Genomic DNA, 24,272 nt, shown 5'->3' with positions numbered 1-24,272 from the left:
AAAGGAGGATGTACAGCAATGTAATGCTATATTAATACAAGGCATCTTTAGGAAATCCTACAGATAGGAAAAGAATAAGTAAGGATAAAGGAAGCGCACAGACATTAAGAATTGTTTTTAAGACACCCCCCCCCCCCACCCCCCCCCCCCTCCCAAAAAAAAAAACCTTAGCTGTAAAATGAGTTACAATACTTTTTAGATGAATGGATAGAGAGAAACATTCTTCAAAAGAGAAAAAGGATCATGTTTTCAAAAGTTACAAATACTCAGAAAAGCACAACTGTGTGAAGTTTGTTACTACAGAATGCAAAACATCACTATGAACTAGCAAGAGCAGGAGAAGAGCAAACATAGGATTATAGGTTAGTGTTCTGCTCACAAAGATACAAAATTGCTTCTGACAGGTTCTTGGCAATACCAGGTAAAATATTTGCAGACAGGTCAATAGACATATACAGAAAAAGCATCTAACTCATTCAACTGTTAAAGGGGCTCCCTGGCTACGTAGCATTCTTTCTCAGAAAGCTGCCTACACCCAACAGATGCTCTCCCTTCAGTGGCTGGCCATCATATGAGCACAGTGTGGCTCCACCCTGGGTCCACGCCTTCTGGTCGCACAAGGAGCACAGGTACAAACAATTTGCCTGTGTTCCCCAGGCCAGACATAACCTTTCACCAGGTGCTCAATCACCAGTTCAAGCCATGACCTAACTGTTCCCCTACAGCCACTCAGCCTAATTTTGGCTCCGGGAAGTAAGCTAAACAAAAAAGCTAATTGGTCCAGTTAAATAATCATATCTCAATAGGCATTATTTATTTTAATCTTGGAAGTGCTCTAGATATGTTACACATTGCTACTCAAATACCTGCACTAAGCTGAACAAAAAAGAGCTGGAAAACTCTAGAAACTTTTATCCAAATGCACAGGGAGTTATGTTAAAGAATCTTTTATTCTTATAAGCGAAACCTGCTGTAGAGAAAGTAACATAGAAAGCCGTTATAAAAGCTTTTGACTAGTTATAAACAGATTAAAAATCTTTGATTAAAAACAACAACAAAACAATTTCTAGATTTTTTTCATAGAAGATCTTGCCAAGTTAGAAGCTCCTACCTCTCTTTCCCTTTCATTTTTTGATAGCTGCATCTGTTTTAGCATCTGGGATCGCTGTTCCATCATTAGTGTCTTCTCATATGTGAATGCAGAAATATCATTTTCAAACTGCAAAAATGATTGACAATAGAAATATCAGAAGTATTACTCAAAAAAAAAAAAGCAATCAAAAACATTTAGACACGTGTACCCTGCTTATTCTTGCATTCATTGTACCCTAGAGTCACTAATGGCATTAGAGTAATCCCAAGACTACATTTCATAGATCATTTCTGTTACCTGAAGATTAAGCTTTAGGAATTAAGACAATCTTCTACCATGAACTAGTATACAATGTAATATCAGCTAAATTTGAGATATATGTGACAGACTTTCCATTGTTCTGTTCCAATATGTCTACAGAAACAAGTAAGGGTAGAAGGTGTTTGTTTAAACCATCTGCACTGCTGACTCCAGAGCATGTTTGCATACCGGTGTCTTTGAAAACAGTCTAGAGCTACAACATAACATGCTGTCCTATCTCTGGTGAGAACTGTTAACAAAGAAGCATTAATGGAGCAACTTCAACATATGTTCCACCTGGAGTCCAGTTCTGGGGCCCACAACACAATAAGGATGTCAAGCTGTTGGAGTGGGTCCAGAGGGCCATGAAGATGAGGGCTGAAGCACCTTCCCTATAAGGACAGGCTAGGCTCTTTAGCCTAGAGAAGAGAAGGCTCAGGGAGGACCTTACAGCATCCATTACAGTACCTGAAGAGAGTCTATAGGAGAGCTGGAGAGGGATTTTTTTATAAGAGTATGTAGTGACAGGACAAGGGGAAATGGCTTTAAACTGGATGAGGGTAGATTTAGACTAGATATTAAGAAGAAAATCTTTACTGTGATGGTGATGAGACACTGGAATATGTTGCCCAGAGATGCTGTGGATGCCCCTACCTTGGAGGTCTGTGTTCAAGGCCAGACTGGATGCGGCTTTGTGCAACCTGGTTAATGGATGTCCCAGCCTACAGCAAGGGGGTTGGAGCTAGATGATCTTAAAGGTCCCTTTCAACCCGAGCCATTCTATGATTCTCAGATGAGCACAAATCTAAAATACAACCTAAGGCTATAATTGATGTCAGTGACATTTAAAGTGTCTCATCATTTGGAAGATATTCATGCTTAAATATAGACAACATAAGAAAGGAGTACACTGTATTTCCTATGGTAATCTGCTTAAAATGTAACCAAGGCAGAGCCTTTTAATGGCACTTAATCTTTCAAACTTCTTTTACCTGTGCATGATGCAGTTATTTCTGTTAATTTAAGTGATTCTTAAAACAGTCTAAAGTTGTTTTATGGCATGATAAACACTTTTGAGAGGTAAACTGGCTCAAAAAGCTCCTAAGGACACCAAATCCTGGCAGGAGCAACCCACTCCCACAACCCCTTCATTCCACTTCAGAGGAGGGTATAGAAGAGATGTTTAGTCTTAGCACTGGAAATGAAATGATGCTTTTCCTTATTTGCCAGATGAGTGTGCAGGTTACAGTTTTATCCCTTTCTTTTTATCAGGTTATAACCAGTGTTTAAAAAAGAAGGAACAAAGTTATGAAATTCAATTTGTCAGAATTTGAACTCTGAATCCATAGCTATGTTGTCTTTTTCGGTGACAAAGAGACAGCCAACGCCACAGAGGCCAGAAGATTCTTTATTCTAGAGATATATTTGTGTATCAGCTGGAGAAATGTATGTTAGTCATGACAGCAAATTACTAGTCAGGGATTATTATTAGGGACTAAGTACATTCAGCCTTTTATTTCAGTGTCATCACTATGAATTCAGGCTTTTACCTTCCTGAAAGAACTGTATCTATGGACTAATCTTTCTAAAGTAAGTATTAATGCATATCAAAGTTACTTCTACTTGACACACCATTAAACTCACTACCATGTACTCTGGCATTATGGCATGGTCTTGCTGCCAGACCATCCTAACTGAGCTGGCAAGGCAAGGAGAGTGCATGCCAAAAATGTTAGACTAACTACACCTGCCTGAGAGGAGTCATGTGTCTGTAAGATGCTCTGCTCCACAGTTATACAACACACCAAAAACCAAACCCAGCACTGCAATGGCAGTCAAGAGCAGAATATCAACCGAGTCACTCGACTGACTTATCTCAAGAGATGTACAAGTGAAAGGGTATGGGAAATGGGAAAGCCCATGAGCTAATTGTTTGATCAAAAGATGACACTCCTGAAATTCTCAAACTAGACAACTAAATGTCTTTGTGTTATCTCAAACTTTTTTACATCCAGGCAGGATTTTTCCCTAAAATTTCAGCTTAACTTCAAACATACACTGAAGGAAGCATATAAACAGGAGGGGGAACAGCTGTTTACAAGGGTGGATAGTGACAGGACAAGGGGGAAAGGCCAGGCTGGATGTGGCTCTGGGCAGCCTGGTCTAGTGGTTGACAACCCTGCATGTAGCAGGGGGGTTGAAACTAGATGATCATTGTGCTTCCTTTAAACTCAGGCTATTCTATGATAGCACTGTATTAAGAAACAACTCCTTACTCTTGGTGGGACTGAAATCTTTGCAGCATTGTATTTAGGCTAACATGTTTGTTTTCCAAGTTTAGTCCTAATTTCAGCTTAAAAAAAAAAAAAGTAGTAACATACCATTTCAACAACTTCTACTTCAGCATTCAGGCGGAGATGGTACAAGAACATCTGAAGATCTTTCTTCATTTGGATGCTGTTATCATCCATTTGAGCAACCGTGAAGATACGCATTTTACATTTTCTCCAAACCTAGCCAAAAATAGTTTATTTTTAACTGTTCATATTACAGTGATTGCAGTCTCCAAGCATAATGCTTCCACGGCATATTTCATTAGAGAGCTTTATGAATACTGATTACAAGCAAATGGAATCCAAGCTGTTTTTTATTGTACTTGCCTTGTGTTGTCGAAGAAGAAAAGGCAGCAACATCAACATTCCACCATCATGAACAATCCACCAGACATCTATGTTTCCTTCAGTAAAACGTTCTTGATTTGTTGGAAACAAGTCAATGTTTTTAGCCACCAATAAAGCTTGCTGAGCTGCTGTTGTTTCTCGTACAGTGTCTGCAGAGGAAAATAAGACATTTGATGAAGAACTTCTAGTTTTCATAGAATGGCCTGGGTTGAAAAGGGCCACAATGATCATCTAGTTTCAACCCCCCTGCTATGTGCAAGGTTGCCAACCACTAGACCAGGCTGCCAAGAGCCACATCCAGACTGGCCTTGAATGCCTCCAGGGATGGGGCATCCACAACCACTCTGGACAACCAGTTCCAATGTGTCACCACCCTGTGTGTGAAAAGCTTCCTCTTAATATCTAACCTAAACCTCCCGTCTCAGTTTAAAGCCATTCCCCCTTGTCCTATCACTATCTGTCCTATCACTATCCACCCTTGTAAACAGCTGTTCCCCCTCCTGTTTATATGCTCCCTTCAGTGTATGTTTGCAGTTGAAACAGATGAACTGAACAGTCCATCCATCAAATCCACACTTCTCCAATTTAGAGAGAGTTTTTATTCACAATGTTTATTTTTGTTTTAAATTCAAAAGCTTACATCTACCCAGATTCTGCCTCTGTTGAAAGAGGACATCCTGGGTTTAGTGACTAAACTCCTTAAGAGGAAAACAGAAATCAATGGTTAAAGAGACTGAGGACTGAGAAAACCCACTCCACATTAAGTCAGAATTCAGGAAGCACTGAATGTCAACTGGATATTCAGCTTCACATTTTTTTCCCCACACAGCAAATACATTAGTCAGATAGTTGTCTTACAATCACGAAAGAGAAAATAAAAAACAAATACCAACAAAATTTTTCCAAGAGAAGTGATTTTCTGTCTGCTTCCATGACTGTGGCCATGCCATCAAAACTGTATTGTGTTTCATTCCTCCTAGGCCAGCTGACTGAATTAAATGTGATATTCCATCTCTGAAACTAGGAGATACCACAATCTGGCAAAATCCTTTAGTCTTTTCAACTGCCATTAAAGCTTTAACATTCTGTGGAAAAGGAAGATTACATGTGAGGAAATACAGTCTTCAACACTGATAATAAATACCATAAAGAATAACAGTAAACATAAGCAAAACATTAGATGTTAACGTACAACCAACAACAAGACGCCACTCTAATTCCCTAGCAGTGAACATGATCCTACAATTAAAGCCTCAAATAACACTAAATAAGACACCAGAGGTTTTCCATTTGTTTAGTTATTCAGTCCTTTACTTTCAAAGAAGATATGAGTAAAAACACATTAACAAAGCTTTATTTATTTATTTATAAAGCTAATAAATACTGCTTCTAGTGAAGCCAAAACTTTATTGATAAAATACCATTTTAATGGAATTGCAGATCCTTTCTTTTGGCATTGGAATGGTTTGGGAAATTAGATGCCAAGAACTTCAGAAGTCCTTGAGAGCTCTGATACTAAGAGGCCGATTCTGTATTTACCCACTCCCAACACATGGTAAAAAGAGATGTGCAGACTATCAGAATCACTGGCTGAATAATGACAAATACTGACTATATTTAAATCCCATAACCCTTGATTTCAGTATGGCTCTCCTTCATTTAAACACTGACATAGACACATAAACAACATTCAAAACAGTATCAAGGTCAAGCAGGAAACAGTTTTGGCATTACCCATGCTCTCCAATAGCATGACTTTGAAAATCCCATCATTAATGACTTGCATGGGAGTTCAGCATAGTTTCCAAAGAAAACACTGAAGCACCAAAACTTGGAATTTTGGCAAGCATCAAAATACTAAGGTTTGTTGTTTGTTTTTTAGGAAAACCATTCTGAAGTTCAAAGGAATAGATGTTTTTGGACTCGAAAAATAACAATCAGCAGATGCAATAGCACAAAAACATTCCTATATTCTTTAAGCTGAAGCCGCTTGTAAAACAGATAGAATCACTAGGTTTGCTCGTTGGCTTCAAGGTTTTGTCAGAAACTAAAAATGCTGAGGACTAGAGAACTATCAATTCTGCTCTGCATTTGGCCAGACCGCTTTCATGGTCAGCACGCAGTTCCTGCTGACCACGGCCTCTCCTCAAACAGGTTATCCCTAACTTAGCATCTTGTTTCTGTTTTCTTCTCAACAAAGGAGAGCTTAATCCTCCCAATTCCTGATCCCTTCATATTCCTCAGTTCATAGCTGCAAACTCCTAACTGTCTCACTGTATAAAAATTCTCACCAGATTCTCTGTCTGCTGTTCCTGAAGCATATCTCCATCTCTCCTTCCCCATGACAACTGGAGGCCAGAAGGCCAGACAAAAAAACTGTTGTTTAAAAAGTGAGAAATTATCTGCTCCTAGGTCCTATGTCTGACCACATAAAGACTCCCCCACTCAAAAAGTACAATTGCAAGAGAAGCACTATAAAACACCAGTAGGGAGACATTTGATTACCACATGCCTGGTGCTAGCTTAGTGTTCCACATGAGAAATTTTGTTCTGTATAGAAAAAAGTCTTCAAAGAATTTGATAGCAAAGCTAACAAATCTGCATGTCCAAAGAGTATCTGTAGGGGCATATCAGTTTAAATGTTTGGATTTTCTCATTTCTCTTGTAAAAGCAAGAAAACATTGACTTTCCACAAGTCTTCTAGAAACACTATTTTCTAGCTGAAATTTTTCAGAAATCAATAACCCCTTCAGACACTCAGTCCTTTGAAATGTCTTCATTTCTATCTCAAAAGCAACAGTTGACTTTGACACCAGCAGGTCTAACTTCTTAGAGGAGCATGGGGATTAGGTTTCCCTTAAATTCATTTCCAGTTCCAGCTCTCAGATCTATTTTTGAGATATCAAGTCTGAATAATTCACAGGCATCTTTCTGTAGAATTGAAAAATTCTTCAATCCAAACAAACATTTCAGCTGATCCTCATTTCAGCAACACTGAATTCATTAACCATTTTGAAAGATATAATGGCCAAAGCCTACATGGTATTTTCTAAAAATGTTTCACTGTGCTCTGTAAAGTTAGGAGTAGGAGAGCTGTGCATAGATAAGCAACTGTATATCCATATCATTACCAAAGCATCAACACTGGAACTACTGGGGTATACAAAGAAGTAAATAAGTTGATTAAAATGGAACAGGAATATACACTTGTTTGGCACTGAAAATCATAGTTGTATGAATAGATCTTCAGAATTTCCAGCTTTCATTCTAGTGACAGATTTAACATTTTGGAGTTCAGATATTTTCAGTTTTTTTCCACATAGTTGAAATTATGCCAATGTCTGCATTTCTTAAATGGATAAATCAGTTTTCTTATAAAGTGTTTTTTTAGAAATATATAACTCAGATTTCACAAGAATGTAATTCAAGTGTAAGCCCATCTGGCCCTCAACACTGAAAAAAATTAAGAAGCATCAGTATTGACTCATTAGGAAATTTTGTAAGGTATTTTGTACAGCAAACTGTTTTTAATTTAAATACGCAAATAGATCAATCAAAACATTTTTATAAAAGGCTTTTTTTTTTTTAACTGTACCTTAATTTAAGATACCAGATTCAATATTTAAATACTAACAGAATTTACAGAAAGTTTGTATGCTGACTTTTACATACCTCTTCAGCTTTCTGAGTTTCTACACATTTATCCAAATAGGTTCCTTGAAGCACAGATCCCACAATAGTCAGCCCTTTACCAGCTTTCAGCTGAGAAGTGAAAGAAAGCAATCTTGGATGCTTCACCAACTGTTCGCAATCCAAATTTAACAAGACCAAAAGTTGAGGTCTGCCAAAAAAAGTTACATGTGACACATACATACACAGAAGTAGTGAAGAACTGAAAAAATAGAATTAACAAGCAAAAAAAATCTACATTAAGAGAATGGTTTCACCAAGAAAATTACTGAAGCAGAATTATCACCCTTTTGAGGTTTTCTAGTGCAACCTGCAGCTTGAAGCAGTTAAATACTGAATTGTATACCAGATTGTTTAGGTCTCAGTCCAGTCAGATCTTGATTCTACCACCTCTTTCCATTATATTGTTTTCTCTTATTCTCACACCATATACTGCTGTAAAGTGTCTTGCTCAGTAACATCTTCTTACGGACTGGATATTTACAACTATTTATACTAGCTTTTAGATTCCACTTAAGCCTCCTTCAAGCTGCATAGCACTAGCTGCCTCAGCCTTTCATTTCAAGGGATGTGCTCCAGTGCCCCAACCATCCTGGTAGTCCTCTGCTGAACATGTTACAGCTTATTGATGTCTAGTCTGATACTGGGGTGCCTAAAATGAGGTGAAATATAGTACTCTAAAGAGTGCTGAGTAAAGAGGAATGTTTACTTATGCCAAGGCATACTGATTGTTTACTACTCCCTGGAAACAACAGATCCTTTTGCATCATTCCCGTGGTGTACCACTGCACTAGGATAAGATGTTCGATGGACATGACTTTGAACTTGTTCTGGACTTTCATGATGTTCATGTTGACTCATTCCTATACCTGACTACAGATGGTCATACCCTTGACTGCACTGATAGCACCACAAGTTCAATTTAACCTCCATGCTAAATGTGGTTGCATTCTGTTTCCTTTATTCAGTATTCAGTTTGCATACTTTCCCCAAACTGAATCCTATGATTTTTCTCTAATTACCAAAAGTTCAAAAGAGCCGCAAGAGAAATTGAACGTATTTCCCTCCTCACCATCAGCAGAGTTTAATATGTAAGTCTTGTTCTATCAATTATCTTGACAAAACAAGAGAATAAGTCACCTGGAACTGATGTCAGACATCTAATGGAAGCATTGTCAGTTTACACTAATCAGTCAGTCTGTGCTTGTCAGTTCATACACAGTATAAAGACTAGATATAGGCAGTGGCTCACGTTTAACAGCTCCACAACAAAAGGTAAAATGACACTGTTACACTGAAGTGCAGCAGAACACTGCTTCTACAGGGATACAATCACAACTAGTGATAGTTTCTTTTTTTGTGTGTGTTTCACTGATTTAAGAATTAATTTTTACTGCACATATTAAAAGTAACAATGTGTTTTTAAATCTTAAGTCATTTTTTTGTGTTGGCTTAGAGAAAACTGATAGTTTAGCAAGCAAAAGGAATTAACTGCAAAAATAGCAGTGGACATTTATTTCCATTACACACAAAAGAGCTCCAAATGTAAAATTTTGTATTAATGAGACCTAAGCATTCTCATAAGTGTTGCTATTAAATGAAATTTGCTTTACATTATAAAAGGTATTAAAGAAAAGTTCTGATACAAGTTGCAGCTTGTTAAGTCTCTTAATGGACAATCTTGCAGCTTATTTAGATAATGGGAAGGGTCTGTGTCTTTGTATTGAACAGATAAGGGAAGTTCAATGACTTTGTATGGACTATGTATGTACCTCTGGGAAAACCTCTGAATATATCTAAATTGAAGACCTTTTTGTGCAAGGTATGTGTGATAAGAGGAGAGTATCCCCCATGCATCCAGTACTGGTATTAAAGAATGCCTACTTTCTAATACTCCAGATTGAGTCTTAGAGAGTTTCTTGATTGACCGCTTTACAGTAACAGCAGTTCTAGAAATAATGATTCCTCTGTAAGTTTTCACAATGTATTTCTGTTGAGGTTTAACCTGACAGGTAGCCATTTGTTCCCCTCCAAATCAGACAAGGGATAGAACTGAAAACAAAGCAGAACTTGTTGGTTGAGATAAACTATGACAAAAAAAGGAAAACAGAAACAAAAAAGTGATGAAAACAATACGTATATATATCCACAGTGCAATTATTCACCACCCATTGAACAACACCTAGCTACCAATACTCACCACCTGTCACCCCACTAACAAAGCAAAGTCTCACCACCCTTTGATCAATGCCCACCTAACCCCAAACAAACACCTGCCCCTAGCCTGCTTCCCTGAGCTTAATGGCCTTCTCCATGAGGTCACATGGTAAGGAATAGCCTCTTAACTAACTCAGACCAGGTGTCCTGGTTCTGTCCCACCCCCTGCTTTCACACCATAAAGGCATTAGTTCTTCCCTGCCAAGTGATTGGGCCTGGCCTCAGGCATGCATGCATCACTCAGCAATAACCAAAACAGTGCTGTGCTATTAACAGTGTTTCTGTTGAAACCAGGGCATTTTCATAAGGAACAATATATAAAAGCCAAAGAGTCTCATGCACTTGCAGCGCGTGTCTTTCACAGAAACAGTAGGATCAAAGGTAACTGTTGCTTTGAATCTGAAAACCTCTAATAAAGCTTTTTTATTTTAGAAAGCCACGTCAACATTGCATGGATGTCCGTTCAATTTTATCCATGTAATTGGCAATCTGCAAGGCTGATTACGTGCTACTCATAAATAATATTCCTTTACAGTGAAATAATAGAATTGTAATTACATCTTTTCCATGCTCAAGTTAAAACATTAATTTAATGTTGACTTTCACTTCGGTCATTAGCTTTACCAGTAGTATTTGCAATAGCTTCAGCCTTATATGAGAATTATGTAAACTTAGAAGACACAGGACTTTACCTCCAGTTTTTGGTGTGAGGAGGACCATCTTCAACACGAAGCAAAGCATAGCGAGCTGCATTCAAAGAGAGTCCTCGTATTCCATCACCCCACTCTTTTTCCGCTCTTTGGAATGCAGAAGAGATTTAATTAACATGGTGCAGTTTATTTATACAAATTAAGAATATTTTCCCATATGAAAGACAAGAATATCAAAAATAAGTTGTGGTGTGTCCCCCCTCCCCCCCTCTTTTTTTTTTTTTTTTAAACATGAATGCTTGACAAAAATCTCATATTGTAAAATTATATCTCAGGTCCTTTCAAGATATCTGTTTATTATATTTTTAAGCATTTATTATGGTTTATGTTATACATAAAAGGTTTTTGTTTGTAATAATGGGAGCCTCCTAAATTGCTTTCAAGATTTTACTTCCTATGTATTAGTGTTCTACCTTCTCCCACATCCCTACTGCTTTCTCTATTACCTTTCTTTCTCAGCTTCTTCCAGGGAAACCTAAATCTTCATCCTCCTTCCTAACCACTTTCCACCTCTATATTTTTTACTTCTCTTTATCCCAATACAAAACTATGCCAGGTGACAAACAAGAAAGGAGGGAAATGTTAGGCTAATGCTGCAATTATACTCTTTTATGGAAATGCTACTTTGAGTATATCAATTTTTCCCTCCTTTCCTCTCTGTCCCATCCCATTTCTCATCCCACCCGTGCCTCCTTATTTCCTTTCATGAATTTTCACTGACCTTTGTTACTTCTAGACCTCTTTCAAAATTTCAATACTACAAGTCAAAATTTAGTGTAGAGAACAAGATGGCAACTATAATGTACACTGGCAGATGGACAAAAAGTTTCTTTTACTCAGTTACCCAAAAAATGAAACTGAGATTTTTGTCTAGATAGCAGTTTTTAGGACGTTTCAAAGTAGATTCTCCCTCACTCCTCCCACAAAATCAGACTCTGCATTTAGAAAGGCAGGGACTGAGTTTGAGCAAAATAGAATCTTTCTACAGGGTAGATGCGATGGCTATGTTTCAACATTTTTAGAGTCTGTGTATGAGCGTAGATGTATGTATAATTTTATATATGAATATACCAGTATACATACACGTAAGCAGAACCGATCATTTGATCTGACTGATGAGGTAAAACAGACAAGAGAAATTTCCTCTTGAATCTAATAACAAGGAGCTATTAGGAGGGCTGCTTCAAAAGTAATGCCTCCTATTTTATTACATTGGCCCATGATGTCAGAGGCTAATGGATGTTGGTGGTATGGCAGCAGAGTTTGAACCTTCCCATGAGTATTCTATTACCTTCTGTTGATGTGCGACAGATAGCAGCAGAGGGGAATTCTGACAAAATGACATCTGACATAGATGAGCATATGAAGCAAAAGTACGGAATTGAATTCCTCCATGCAGAAAAAACTGCACCCACTGACATTCACTAATTCTTGCAGAATGTTTATGGAGACCAAATAGTGGATGTTAGCATAGTGAGGTGCTGGATGGTACATTTCAGCAGCAGCAATAATGATGTGAAAGACAAGCCACATTCCAGATAGTCATGCAGATTTTTACAAGCGCGGCATGCAGGCTCTTGTTCACTACTGGTGAAAATGCATAGCTAATGGTGTTGACTACGTTGAAATACGGAGTTTTGTAGCAGAGAATTTGCTTTATCAAATAGTGTCACTGTGTTCTTTTTATCTGTTGTAGTTTCCATAGAAATAAATAGGAGGCATTACTTTCAGAGTGACCTATATACAATCCAGGAAAATTATATCCAGGAAAACATTTATTCTGCTATTCATACAGTGATATTAAAAGATGGAGAATCTACAACGTGGAGTTGTTTATATCAGTTGATCTACAAACATTTGTGCTTAATTACTTGTCAAAAGAACTAGACTCATTTCAATTTTCTGGTCTTAGTCTTTTTCTTGGCTAGAATCTTTTGTCACTGGATGTCTTTTCCTTAGAAAGGGAAAATGTACACACTACTGATCATGATCTCATCTAAATTTTATTGATGTATTTATTTAATGAATTTAATATTCTCTTTAACTTCCCTACCTCCCTGTGTTTCTTACAGGTGTGGCTCTAAGAGTATATTGCAAGTTAAAGATTATCTAGACTTCAGAAAATAAATCATTTTCAGTGGGTGTTCTGGCTTCTTAAGCGTGATCTATTCTAAAAAGAGCTGAAGTTCACACAAAAAAGCAGAGTTCTACCACTTTTGCAGAAGTTCATTATATTTTTGAATTAGTTGCTGCTTGGTGCAAAAAGATGATCATAGAATCACAGAAGAGGTTGGAAGGGACTTCAAGAGATCATCGAGTCCAACCCCCCGACTCAAGCAGGTAACCTATAGTAGGTTGCACACAGAGGCATCTAGACAGGTCTGAATACCTCCACAACTCCACTGGGCAACCTGTTCCAGTGCTCCATTCTTCTGCACATTTACATGGAACTTATGTTCAAGTTTTAGGCCATTGCTCCTTTACTGCACGCATTACTCCTATTACTGCACACCACTGAAAAGAGCCTGGCCTCATCCACTTGCTGCCCACCCACCTTTGGATATTTATAAACATTAATCAGATCCCCCCTCGGTCTTTTTTTCCCCAGGCTGAACTGACCCAGGTTACTCAGCCTTTCATCAAAAGGGAGATGCTCTAGGCCCTGAATCATCTTTGTGGCCTTTCACTGGAGTTCTTCTAGAAGATCCCTGTCTTTTTTTGAACTGGGGAGTCCTGAACTGTGATATACCTCAAGTACCGAATTTAACACCACAATATTCGTTCAAATTAAAACTTCCCAGCCATATTGCTTCTTATTTTGATTAGTTATATTTCCTGAGGATTTTGGAACTGAGCTTCCAGAGAAGTAAGAATTTTCAAACTTGTAACCCTTAATGTAGATGGAATCTTACCTTGTTTCAAAGAATATTCTTAGTTCTATGGCTTCAGTTGTACCTATTTTTATATAACAAAAATCTTTTTGCTGAATGTTAAATATATTAAATATAGAATAAATAAGATATTTGGTCTTACCCTCTATATTCTATGTATTTGTATATACATCCTGCGATTAGCATGGCAATCAAAGCATAGTACCAAGAGCAAATGAACATCAAGGCAAGACATAAACTCATTCCCAGGAATGAAAGAGTCCTAAAAGAAACCATTTTTTCCATTTTTTAAATAGGCATGCATATATTCTACAGTCCATTTCTTACTTAACTCCCCAAAAGACCTCTCCATACCTTCCAATGTGAATTCATAGGTAAGTATATAAGTAAAAATACACTGTCACAACTTTAGTTTATAAAAAATTACATTCTGAAGTCTTTTGTGTGAAGTAAACACAATTGAGTTAGATATAATAAATATAACACACTTGTCAGTTCTGAAACTCTTATCATTACCTCCAAGTAGGATCAGTTTCAAAATATTTGGTCATCGCTTACTGTGGATTGGAATTCAAACTTGAGATTTCTCAAATAACAGTGAAGAGTATTATGTTACTCAGAGCAAAAACAGTTTATTAATTTAAATTAAATTTGACTCAAATTATTTTACCACTTATACTGTGGTACGTCTCTTACTTAAGAACATACGTGTAGTGCAAGGCTTGCCTTTCAAAGGCTCTCACGAATGACTGAGCTAGAAAAGTCATAGAAGCACATCCAAACTGAAGTTTATATGCCTGCTTTGCTTCCACTATAATTCAGACAGATGTAGCTCAGCTCAGAATCAGGCAGTTTTCTGACTACATTTAGTTAGATACTTGGATTTCAAACACGTGCTTTCAAAGTCAGAACTTGCTTTCACTGTATTGATAAGGAAGGCAGAAACAACTTTTGTTTGGTTCCTTTAGTTTGCTTTTTTGTTATCATGCAAGTATGGAGTCTAAATGCATCCAGTTTTAATTCAAAGAAATGCTATCTAGCTTTTCTGAGTACACCAGTCTAAATATATTTTGTCTAGCAGAGCAACAGCTGCTCTTTCATGATTTCAGCCAACTGAAAATACTGGTTTCACTTAAAAAATAGTCCCATTCCACTTCTGACCAAGCATTTTAACACTTGCTTTTTCTGTAAAAAATGTTTATATATTCATACAGTAAGTCAGTTGGCTCACTAGTCCTTAGGAAAATTGGGACAGGGAGAAAACTGTTGCCAAATTTTACAACTCTTTGCTTTTCCTTCCTTACCATGGTTCATCCTCTTCTTGGTCCCCTCCCATCTTATCCATCTGCATTAGCTTCTATGCTTTGTACTTTTAATATTCTCACACAATCCCATTATTTGTGAGAGGAGGGGCTTTAAAAACAAAGCAAAACAACCAACCAACCATAAGAAGACAATTCCCCATTTTCTTCATGATGTCGAAGACTTGAAAACCAGCACTGAAATATTTTGAGATTTAGGTGCCAAACTAGTAAGTATTTACTGAATATACCCAAAAAAAAATATTTCAGGGATGAAAATAAAGTATTTTACTTTCAGTCTACCATTTAAAGTGGAAACAAAAAATAAAAAACTCTTCCATACTAGAATCAGGCCTGTTTGTCTCCAAAAGGTTCTAGTCTTTAAAGCATTTTGGAAATAAAATTTCTCAATGGAATCACTGTTAATAAAAAAATCAGATGCATTTTCAACATTGGATCAATATTAAAAGACTTTCCCAATCTGATTCTGAAATTCTTCATCCTTTAACCCATTAAAAAAAAAAAAACCAACAAAAAAACATACGTTTTGTATAATTGACCTTCACCAACTTTGTCAAGTATTCACTTGTGTACTGTGTAATTTTATTTCTAAACGCATGCCCAAAGCATGACATATTTTAAAAATAGTTGTCAGTTACAGAACAAACTGGTGTATATTTAATTATATTTCTCTGTAGAAGCTTGGTTTTTTTGTATATGCATTACCAAAATGAAAAAAAAATCAACATTCCCAAAACATTTTACCATTTTGTTTCCCATACAAAAAGTTATACTCCATTTTATCTTCATTTTTACCTAATCAGAAAGTTTCTTGGATTATAAACATTTTACCCTGTAGACCTTTCCCAGATCCTCTATATTAGTCACATGTTTTCAGGCTCACAATTACAACTCTCTTCCAGACAGACAAAAAGAAATGCTACTGTTAGAGAAATCTGTTCATGCACTCAGACACTAACTCAATTAAGTCAGAAAGACTATTTCAATTAATGTCTGCAAAAAATTAACAAATCAAGGCTGTATAAGCAATTTTAATTATTCTGAATGAAAGAATATCCCCTACCAGTGGTAATACTTGAAACGAGGTCTCCAGTTGGGAGTTCGTAAAAGCGTTTGAACTGCACAAGCCAGATTTACAAACATATAGCACATCAGGAAAAACCTATGAAAGGGAAGAAAAAAAGAGAGAATTTTCTCCAACAGGAAATGAACTAGACAGAATCCAAAGAAAGGGTAGAAACTCCTAATAGATGCTATGGTTCTGTGCTTTGGATTTAGAAAGAAAACGTACTGATAAATTGATGTTCCAGTTGCTGCAGAGCAGTGCTTACACTAAGTCAAGGGCTTTTCAGTTTCTAATACTACCTTGAGAGTAAGTAGGTTGGGGCACACAAGGAGCTGGGAGGGGACAGAACCAGGACAGCTGACCCAAACTGGCCAAAAGGACAGTCCATACCATTTGACACTATGCTGAACAATAAAACTCAAAGGAGTAGGCTGGGGGAGAAGAGGAATATTTGCTGAGGGTCTGGTAAGGGGTGCACAAGAAATTGGGAGTGGACAGAGCTGCAACAGGAGGCCTCACAGTATCAAAGCAATATACTATACCATATGAAATCATGCTTAACAATAAAAGCTGAGGGAAAGAAGGACAAGGGGGAGGACATCTGGAGTTACGAAGTTTGTACTCCCAACTAACTGGTATGAGCGATGAAGCCTTGCTTTCCTGAAAACAGCTAAACATCTACCTGGAGATAGGGAGAATTGAACTTATTTTGTTTTGCTTGCACGTGAAACTTTTGTTTTACCTATTAATCTGTCTGTATTTCAACTCGTGAGTTTTTCACTTTTGATTTTCTGAATCTTTTCCCTCATCTGCTGCGAGGACAGTGAATAAGTGACTGTACAGCGCTTAGCAGACTACTGGGGTCAGCCCAAAACAGATGGAATAAACCTCCAAGACAGAGTCAGTAAACTCTGTTTATTCATACCCTAAAATATCAAACTGTTTCAGTAGGGAGAAAGTTCATTTATTTATTTAATGAAAGTTAAACATTTTTGCTAGCATTCAAGAAATCCATCAAGGAAAATTTACTGTGCCTAGAAACTTAACTGCGATTAAAAAAATGTTTTTGTTTCATACTATCTCGAAGATCAGATAGAAATGTAACTTGTTAGAAGACTAGGTATATCAGGTATTATTCCAAAGAGAAAAATCATTACCTAGTCAATTCAGAAGTAAAATACTATTAAGCTAAAAGAACATGAAATAATGAATTCATACTTACATTGAAAGAATGGGTGCTACGCTGTCCAAAGAAGCTATCAGAATTCCTATTTCACAAATAGCAGCAGTGAGGAGCAGAGCCCAGGTTGGTTCTCCATTTGCTTTTCCATGACCAAATACCTAGTTCAATTCAAGTATAAAGTAAAATTGGGAAAAAGCTGCTTATTATACTGTTGTAAAACACAATGCAGATTGTGAACTACCTGTAACCAAACCCAGTAATCATTTACAAGGGAAAAGAAACAAGAAAAACTTATTAAAAAAAAGGGGGGAGTATAAAAATATATACCTCCAATATGAAAAAGATGTTTACTAAAATAAACAATGAATACATTACATTAAAGTACCTCAGCAGCTGCTGTTGAAATAATCTAAAGTAATTTAAAATCTGCATGCCTCAGTTGCGTTTAGTCTGTAAAAAGCTAACACAGTTGAAAGCATTATTTTTTGTATCATACACAACAGGCACCAAGTCTGTAGTTATGAACATGTACTGATCTTTGAAGAGGACTTAGGCTGTGTTTAGTTTATTCTGCATTCGCCTCCGCAGTTAAAAACACTAAGCACTCACTGCTATTTTCCACAATTACTTCCTTTTTGAACACGTAGGTTGTTCACTTCATTCATTCTTTATTCTGTGCACTCCTTTCCCCTCTGCTTCTTCTCATGGACAAGATGATCGTGGAGGTTCATTTTCAACCTTCATGACTGTATTCTATTCTATGAGTCGTTGATAAGTCTACTTTTCTTTATAATAAAATGTTACTTTTTTCCTGATTATGGTTTGAATGTCCTTCGCTTCATTCTCAAAAGATGTCCTACTGTTCTCCCTGTATTAATCTCCTCTCATTCCCAACTGTCCACGCAACAGTTGTATGACTCCAAAACTGCAAGTACCTTCCAAGTCTCAAATCCCTCAAACAAAAAAGTCTTGATATATGGAGTCATAAAATGGAATTATGTTGTTACCTATTTCTCTTGACTTCACTTAACCTACAAAAGTGAATAAAAATGAGAACTGTATCTCTGATGTGAGAAGTAATATTCATCTCCATCATGAAATTAAATCAACTCAGTTCGCAAACACCGTTAGTACCGTCTAGAGTTAGAAAGCTTAGCTGTTTCTTAGATTGCTCATTTCAATTTACGTAAGTTTTTCAGTTTTGACCTACTAACATTTATATACATATATATATATGTGGACAAAAATAACTAAATTGCATTGAAATAACCAAACTTTGGTCTGCAATGGCTTACTATATTGCTGTACATAAGTAGGCCTGAGCTCCAAATCTTTTCCTCATAGTTCTGGAGGAATAGCAGAAATAATGCCTCTTTTTTTTTTTTTTTTTTTTTTTCCCCAACAAAATAAAAGCCACATTTGAAATATATAAAAGAAGTATTATCTCACTTGAATAAACGGTACAATGCCATCTCTTGCAATGGCTTGCAACAGACGGGGTGCACCAGTGAGACTTTGGAGACCAGCACCACATGTTGAAAAGAATGAACCAATCACAATAACCCATGGAGAAGGCCAGGCCAGTGTACCAACCACTAGGTTTCCGTTAACTGCTTCACCAAACCTTAGAGAAGGGAAAAACAACACAAAAGCAAGAAGTAAACACAAAAGTTAACAACAACAACAACAAACCACAGTAAACACTAAAATAATTTCTTTTATAGCTTCACAACCCATATCTCAATCTTTTTGGACAATTTTAGGTGCTTAGATGATGCCTTTTAAGATGACACAGCAACTATTAGCTATCTTGGCAAACTTTACAAAGTTAAAAATATAAAAAAAAGGAATAAGTCTGTGTCACACCTGTATGTAATACTGGTGTGCCCAGTGCATAAGCAAGACATTTGTTGAATTAATGTATTCCTTTTAATAGTGTGATACTAATATATGGACAAGGAAATACAGAGAAACTACAAGATACAACCATCCCAAGTTATACACGTCTTCTGATTATTATGCTACCCAGTGCAATTCAAAAGAACAACTATAACAAGGGAGTATCAAAAAAAGGAAGAAGCACTTTCATAATACAGCACTGAGCACTGAATCCAATGCCACCTATTTTTCTTTTACTATTTTCTTCCTCCTAAAGGTAACTGACTTTATGCTTATTTATGGACACCTTGGGTAACGCATGAAAAACATCATCTTTTTTTTTTTCCCCAAATGATTTTGTTTCTAAAACAAGTAAGCCTCTTGTAGTTCATCTTAGCATTGTAAGCAAGTAGCCAAAATCAGTTTCAAGAACATATGCGCTATGGTACTGTGGTAGCATATAACTTCATCATTTATTATTATTATTATTATGTTTTAATAAACACCAGAGAAAAGAAAAGGCTGTAGGCAAAGAAAAGTTAAACAATTCTTCTCTATTTGGACCAGCTACATGACAAGGTTCAGAGACATCAATATAAACCAGTGTTCAAGTTCTTGCATATTCCAAAGCTTGTACAGCCACATACTATCCTCAGTAGATGAGAGGACGGAGGAAAAGACATCCTTTAAACACATGGGAGAAAAACTAGCTATGCTTCTCTGAGCTGCATCTTCATTCTTAATACAGGCATTGGAATTTGGCTTCCATTAAGAAAACTTGAAAGGTGAAAGAATGCACAAAATTTTTCTTTCCACTGCAAATATGACAACCCATAATGAAAACAAAAACAGACTTTGAAATAGACAACATGGGTCAGAATAAAAGCAAAGGCCAGTAATACTGACATTATCGTGGGAGTCTGCTGCAGGCCACCCAACCAGGATGGAGAGGTGGACAAGACACTTCATAGACAGTTGGGTGAAGTCTCGAGGTCTCTCCCCCATGTTCTTGTGGGTGACTTCAACTTCCCAAACATCTGCTACATTTATAATACAGCAGGATAGGGAACAGTCCCGGAGATTCCTAGAGTGTGTGGGAGATAACTTCCTGACACAGCTGATGAAGGAGCCAACAAGGGGAAGCAAAATCCTGGACCTGCTGTTTGTTAACAGAGAAGGTCTCATGTGGAATGTAAAGGTTGGAGGCCACCTGGGGCATAGTGATCACGAGATGCTAGATTTCTCAATCCTTGTTGAATCATGGAGGGGAGTCAGCAGAACTGCTACCTTGGACTTACAGAGAGCAGACTTTAACCTCCTTAGGACCATGGTTGAGAGGGTCCCTTGGGAGGTAGTCTTGGAGAGCGTGGGAGCCCAGGAAGGCTGGGAATACTTGAAGGAAGTAATTTTAAAGGTGCACAAGCTAACCATCCTCAAGTTAGGTAAGATGAGCCAATGGGCAAGGAGGCCGGACTGGCAAAACAGAGACCTTTGGTTGAAACTCAAGAACAAAAGGAATGGTCTCTGGAAGAGTGAGCAAGCTACTTACAATGATTACAGGTAAGTAGTGAAGCTGTGCAGGGAGAAAATAAGAAAAGCTAAAGCCCAGCTAGGACTGAATTTGGACATTAAGGTAAAGGACAACAATAAATATTTATATAAATACATCAACAGCAAGAGGAGGGATAGGGAGAATCTCCATCCCTTGTTGGATGCTGAGGGCAACTTGCTGAACAAGGATCAGGATAAGGCTGAGGTACTTAATGCCATCTTTGCCTCAGTCTTTAATAGTAAGACTTGTTACTCCCTGGGCACGTAGTCCCCTACACTGGTAGACAGGGATGGAGAACAGAATACACCCTGCATAATTCATAATGAGAAGGTTTTGGACCTGCTCTGAAAGCTGGATGCTCACAAGTCCATGGGGCCAGAGAGTTTGGACCCTAGAGTGCTGAGGGAGTTGGTGGATGTGGTTGCCAAGCCACTCTCCATCATTCTTCAGCAGTCCTGGCTAACCACGAATGTCCTGGCAGACTGGAGGCTGGCAAATGTGATGCCAATCTTCAAAAAGGGCCAGGAAAATGATCCTGGTAGCTACAGACCTATCAGCCTCACCTTGGTGCTGGGGAAGGTTATGGAACAGATAATCTCAGGAGCCATCATGGATCAATTAAAGGTCAACCAGGGGATCAGGCCTAGTCAGTATGGGTTCATGAATGGTAGATCCTGTTTGGCAAACCCGACTTCACTCTATGACAAGGTGACCCACTTAGTGGATGAAGGTAAGGCTGTTGATGTGGTCTACCGGGACTTCAGTAAAGTCTTTGACACCGTCTCCCACTACATCTTCGTGGAGAAGCTGGGCATATGCTCCACTGAGTGAAACAACGCTGGGTGGCCAGGCCCAAAGAGTTGCGGTCAATGGAGTTAAATCCAGCTGGTGGCCAGTCACAAGTGCTGTCACCCAGGGCTCGGTACTGGGGCTGCTTCTATTTAACATCTTTATTAATGATCTTGACGCGGGGATTGAGTGCACCCTCAGTAAGTTTGCAGATGACACCAAGCTGGGAGAGAGTGCTGATCTGCCAGAGGGGAGAAAGGCACTACAGAGGGACCTGGATAGAGTGGATCAATGGGCCAAGGTTAACTGTATGAGTTTCAATAGGGCCAAGTGTCGGGTCCTGCATTTGGGTCTCAACAACCCCAGCCAACCCTACAGCCTTGGGAAGAGTGGCTGGGAAGCTTTCTGATGGAAAGGGACGTTGGTGGACTGATGGACAGTCAGCTGAATATGAGCCAGCAGCGTGCCCAGGTGGCCAAGAAGGCCAGTGGCATCCTGTCTTGTATCAGGAAAGGTGTGGTGAGCAGGACTAGGGAAGTAATCCTGCCCCTGTACTCAGCACTGTTGAGGCCTCACCTCCAGTACTGTGTTCAGTTTTGGGCGCCTCAGTACAGAAGGGACAGTGAGGTGCTGGACATGACGAGGGGAAATGGCCTCAAGATGCACCAGGATAAGTTTAGGTTGGATATCAGGTCAGACTTCCTTAGAGAAAGAGTTATTAAGCATTGGAATAGGCATCCCAGGGAGGTGGTTGAGTCACCATCCTTGGATGTGTTTAAAAAATGTTTGGATGTGGTGCTCAGGGACATGAGGTGCCCAGAGAGGTGGTGGAGTCACGAACCCTGGTGGCGTTCAAAGAGCATTTGGATGTTGTGTTAAGGGACATGGTTTAGCAAGAACCATTGGTGAAGGGCAAATGGTTGGACTGGATGATCCTGTGGGTCTTTTCCAACCTTAGTGATTCTATGATTCTATGAGTTAGTGGAGGGTTGTTAGAGTTATGGTGGTATGGTTAGGCTGTGGTCTTTTCTAATCTGAACAACTCTATGATTCTGTGATTCTATGATTCTGTGAAATTCTCCTACATTTTATTCTTATGCTAGACTTCAGAAAAACATGAACTGGCAGCTGTGTAAATGAAAGAACAATCAACAACCTTGGATCAACAATCTTGCTACAATGCGTTCTTATAGTGACCAGTCTGTGGAGCTGTCAGAGAGGGTCCAGAGGAGGACTATGACTATGATCAGAGGGCTGGAGCATCTTCCCTATGAAGACAGGCTGAGGGAGTTGGGCTTCTTCAGTCTGGAGAAGAGAAGGCTGCAAGGAGATCTCACTGCAGATTTCCAGTACTTGAAAGGGGATTATAAAAAGGAGCGGAATCAACTTTTTACTCAGCTAGTTGTTAGTGATAGGACAAAGGGGAAACAGTTTGAAGCTCAAGGAGGGAAGGTTTAGATTAGATGTCAGGGGGAAGTTCTTCAGAGAGAGTGGTCCAGAGATTCTGGAGCAGGCTGCCTAGAGAGGTTGTGGATGCTCCGTCCCTGGAGGTATTCAAGACCAGGTTGGATGGGGCCCTGGACAACCTGGTCTAGTACCTATCTGGAGGTTGCTCTGCCTGTGGCCAGGGGGTTGGAACTTGATAAACCTTGGAATCCATTCCAACCCAAGCCATTCTATGATTCTATGACAGATTACCTGCACTCAGCTTGCAAAATCTGTCCTGATGAGTCCTAAGCTACAAGTGATCATTTTAAAAACCTAGAGGTATCATGCATTCACTAGATGATATATTGTATTCTTTCTGATGAACTTGTCATACAGCTGTAAAAAAAATATTTTTGTCTTTATTTCTCAGGAGCACATTACCTCTCCTGAACTAATAAAAATACATTTACTGCCATCTCAGCCAATTCTACAAATGCCAACTATGCTTTTGTCTCTCAAGAGTGTTTAATTAGGAACAGTTCTACTTCACAAACATTTATCTCAGATGCTTCCTCTATATCTTCCAGTGATACTGTCCCTTTTTCAGTTTTTGCAACCATCTCAACTTAAAAGATAGACTTCTCCAGTATTAAACAAATGAAAAATATTCCACATGGATGTTTCCCAGAAGAGCCATTAATGAAAGGAAATCTGATTAACATAACTCATGATCGATCATACATGCTCCCTATAAAATTACAAGTTGAATGCAACTTACTTATCTCTTAATACCACACCTTCTATACAGGCACCAAACAATACTATGCAAGAAAGATCTATTATTGAGACTGAAGGAAGATAACACTGTAAATAAATAATTATATAGAGAAAAACTTAAATGCCCATGATAACTAACTTCAGTTTTTTTGTTTTTGTCTTTATTATTATTCTCCCATACTACAAATTTTCAGTTTGTGTTCTTTACATATGTCCTGCATTTGATCCACAATTGTTTTGTAAAGTACTGGAAGCAAACAGCTCACACATCATGAAACAGAACATGTAATTTCTCATGCAGAGATATTTGTGTCTTCTAGCTGCTGAATAAATAACAATTACTACCGCTGTTACCTAGCTTTAAGATTTTTAGCGACTGTATTGAATGTTATGACAAAGCAATCTGCCAACTGGAATATGCTATAATTCTCTATCGGTTAACAAACAAGTAAGTTTGGTAACTTACTTTGGTAACTTTGGTAAAAGGTAAACAAACTGTAATTTGGAGTTTGTTGCAAGCTGGAGTTTGAAACCTTAGTAGAAGACTGGAAATTTTAACCAACTACATGCATATATTTTATAATATATGTGTATGCATATGAATATATAATACATATAAATATAAAATATTTATTTTCAGGTTAGATTTCATTGATTTTATACTCAGGCTAATCAATGTTTTTTAAAAAAATAAA

General features: G+C 38.0%; 1 protein-coding gene across 9 annotated transcripts in view; it reads right to left on the bottom strand.

The window, feature by feature from the left end:
* SLC12A7 (solute carrier family 12 member 7) overlaps window positions 1–24,272 on the bottom strand; it is a 74,643-nt gene that overhangs the window by 11,827 nt on the left and 38,544 nt on the right. For all 9 annotated transcript variants that reach the window (XM_025147245.3, XM_025147246.3, XM_025147247.3 and 6 more), the window contains exons 11-21: window positions 23,579–23,636; window positions 18,603–18,777; window positions 17,193–17,311; window positions 15,968–16,066; window positions 13,725–13,844; window positions 10,674–10,778; window positions 7,747–7,915; window positions 4,964–5,159; window positions 4,054–4,223; window positions 3,775–3,906; window positions 1,112–1,219 (exon numbers count right to left, since the gene is read on the bottom strand). In XM_025147245.3, coding sequence (XP_025003013.2) covers window positions 1,112–1,219; window positions 3,775–3,906; window positions 4,054–4,223; window positions 4,964–5,159; window positions 7,747–7,915; window positions 10,674–10,778; window positions 13,725–13,844; window positions 15,968–16,066; window positions 17,193–17,311; window positions 18,603–18,777; window positions 23,579–23,636 — 1,451 coding nt within the window. The remainder of the gene's footprint in view (window positions 1–1,111; window positions 1,220–3,774; window positions 3,907–4,053; window positions 4,224–4,963; window positions 5,160–7,746; window positions 7,916–10,673; window positions 10,779–13,724; window positions 13,845–15,967; window positions 16,067–17,192; window positions 17,312–18,602; window positions 18,778–23,578; window positions 23,637–24,272) is intronic.

Source organism: Gallus gallus, chromosome 2 (assembly GCF_016699485.2).
Source record: "Gallus gallus isolate bGalGal1 chromosome 2, bGalGal1.mat.broiler.GRCg7b, whole genome shotgun sequence".
Taxonomy (NCBI): domain Eukaryota; kingdom Metazoa; phylum Chordata; class Aves; order Galliformes; family Phasianidae; genus Gallus; species Gallus gallus.
This window is presented reverse-complemented; position numbering and strand designations above follow the sequence as displayed.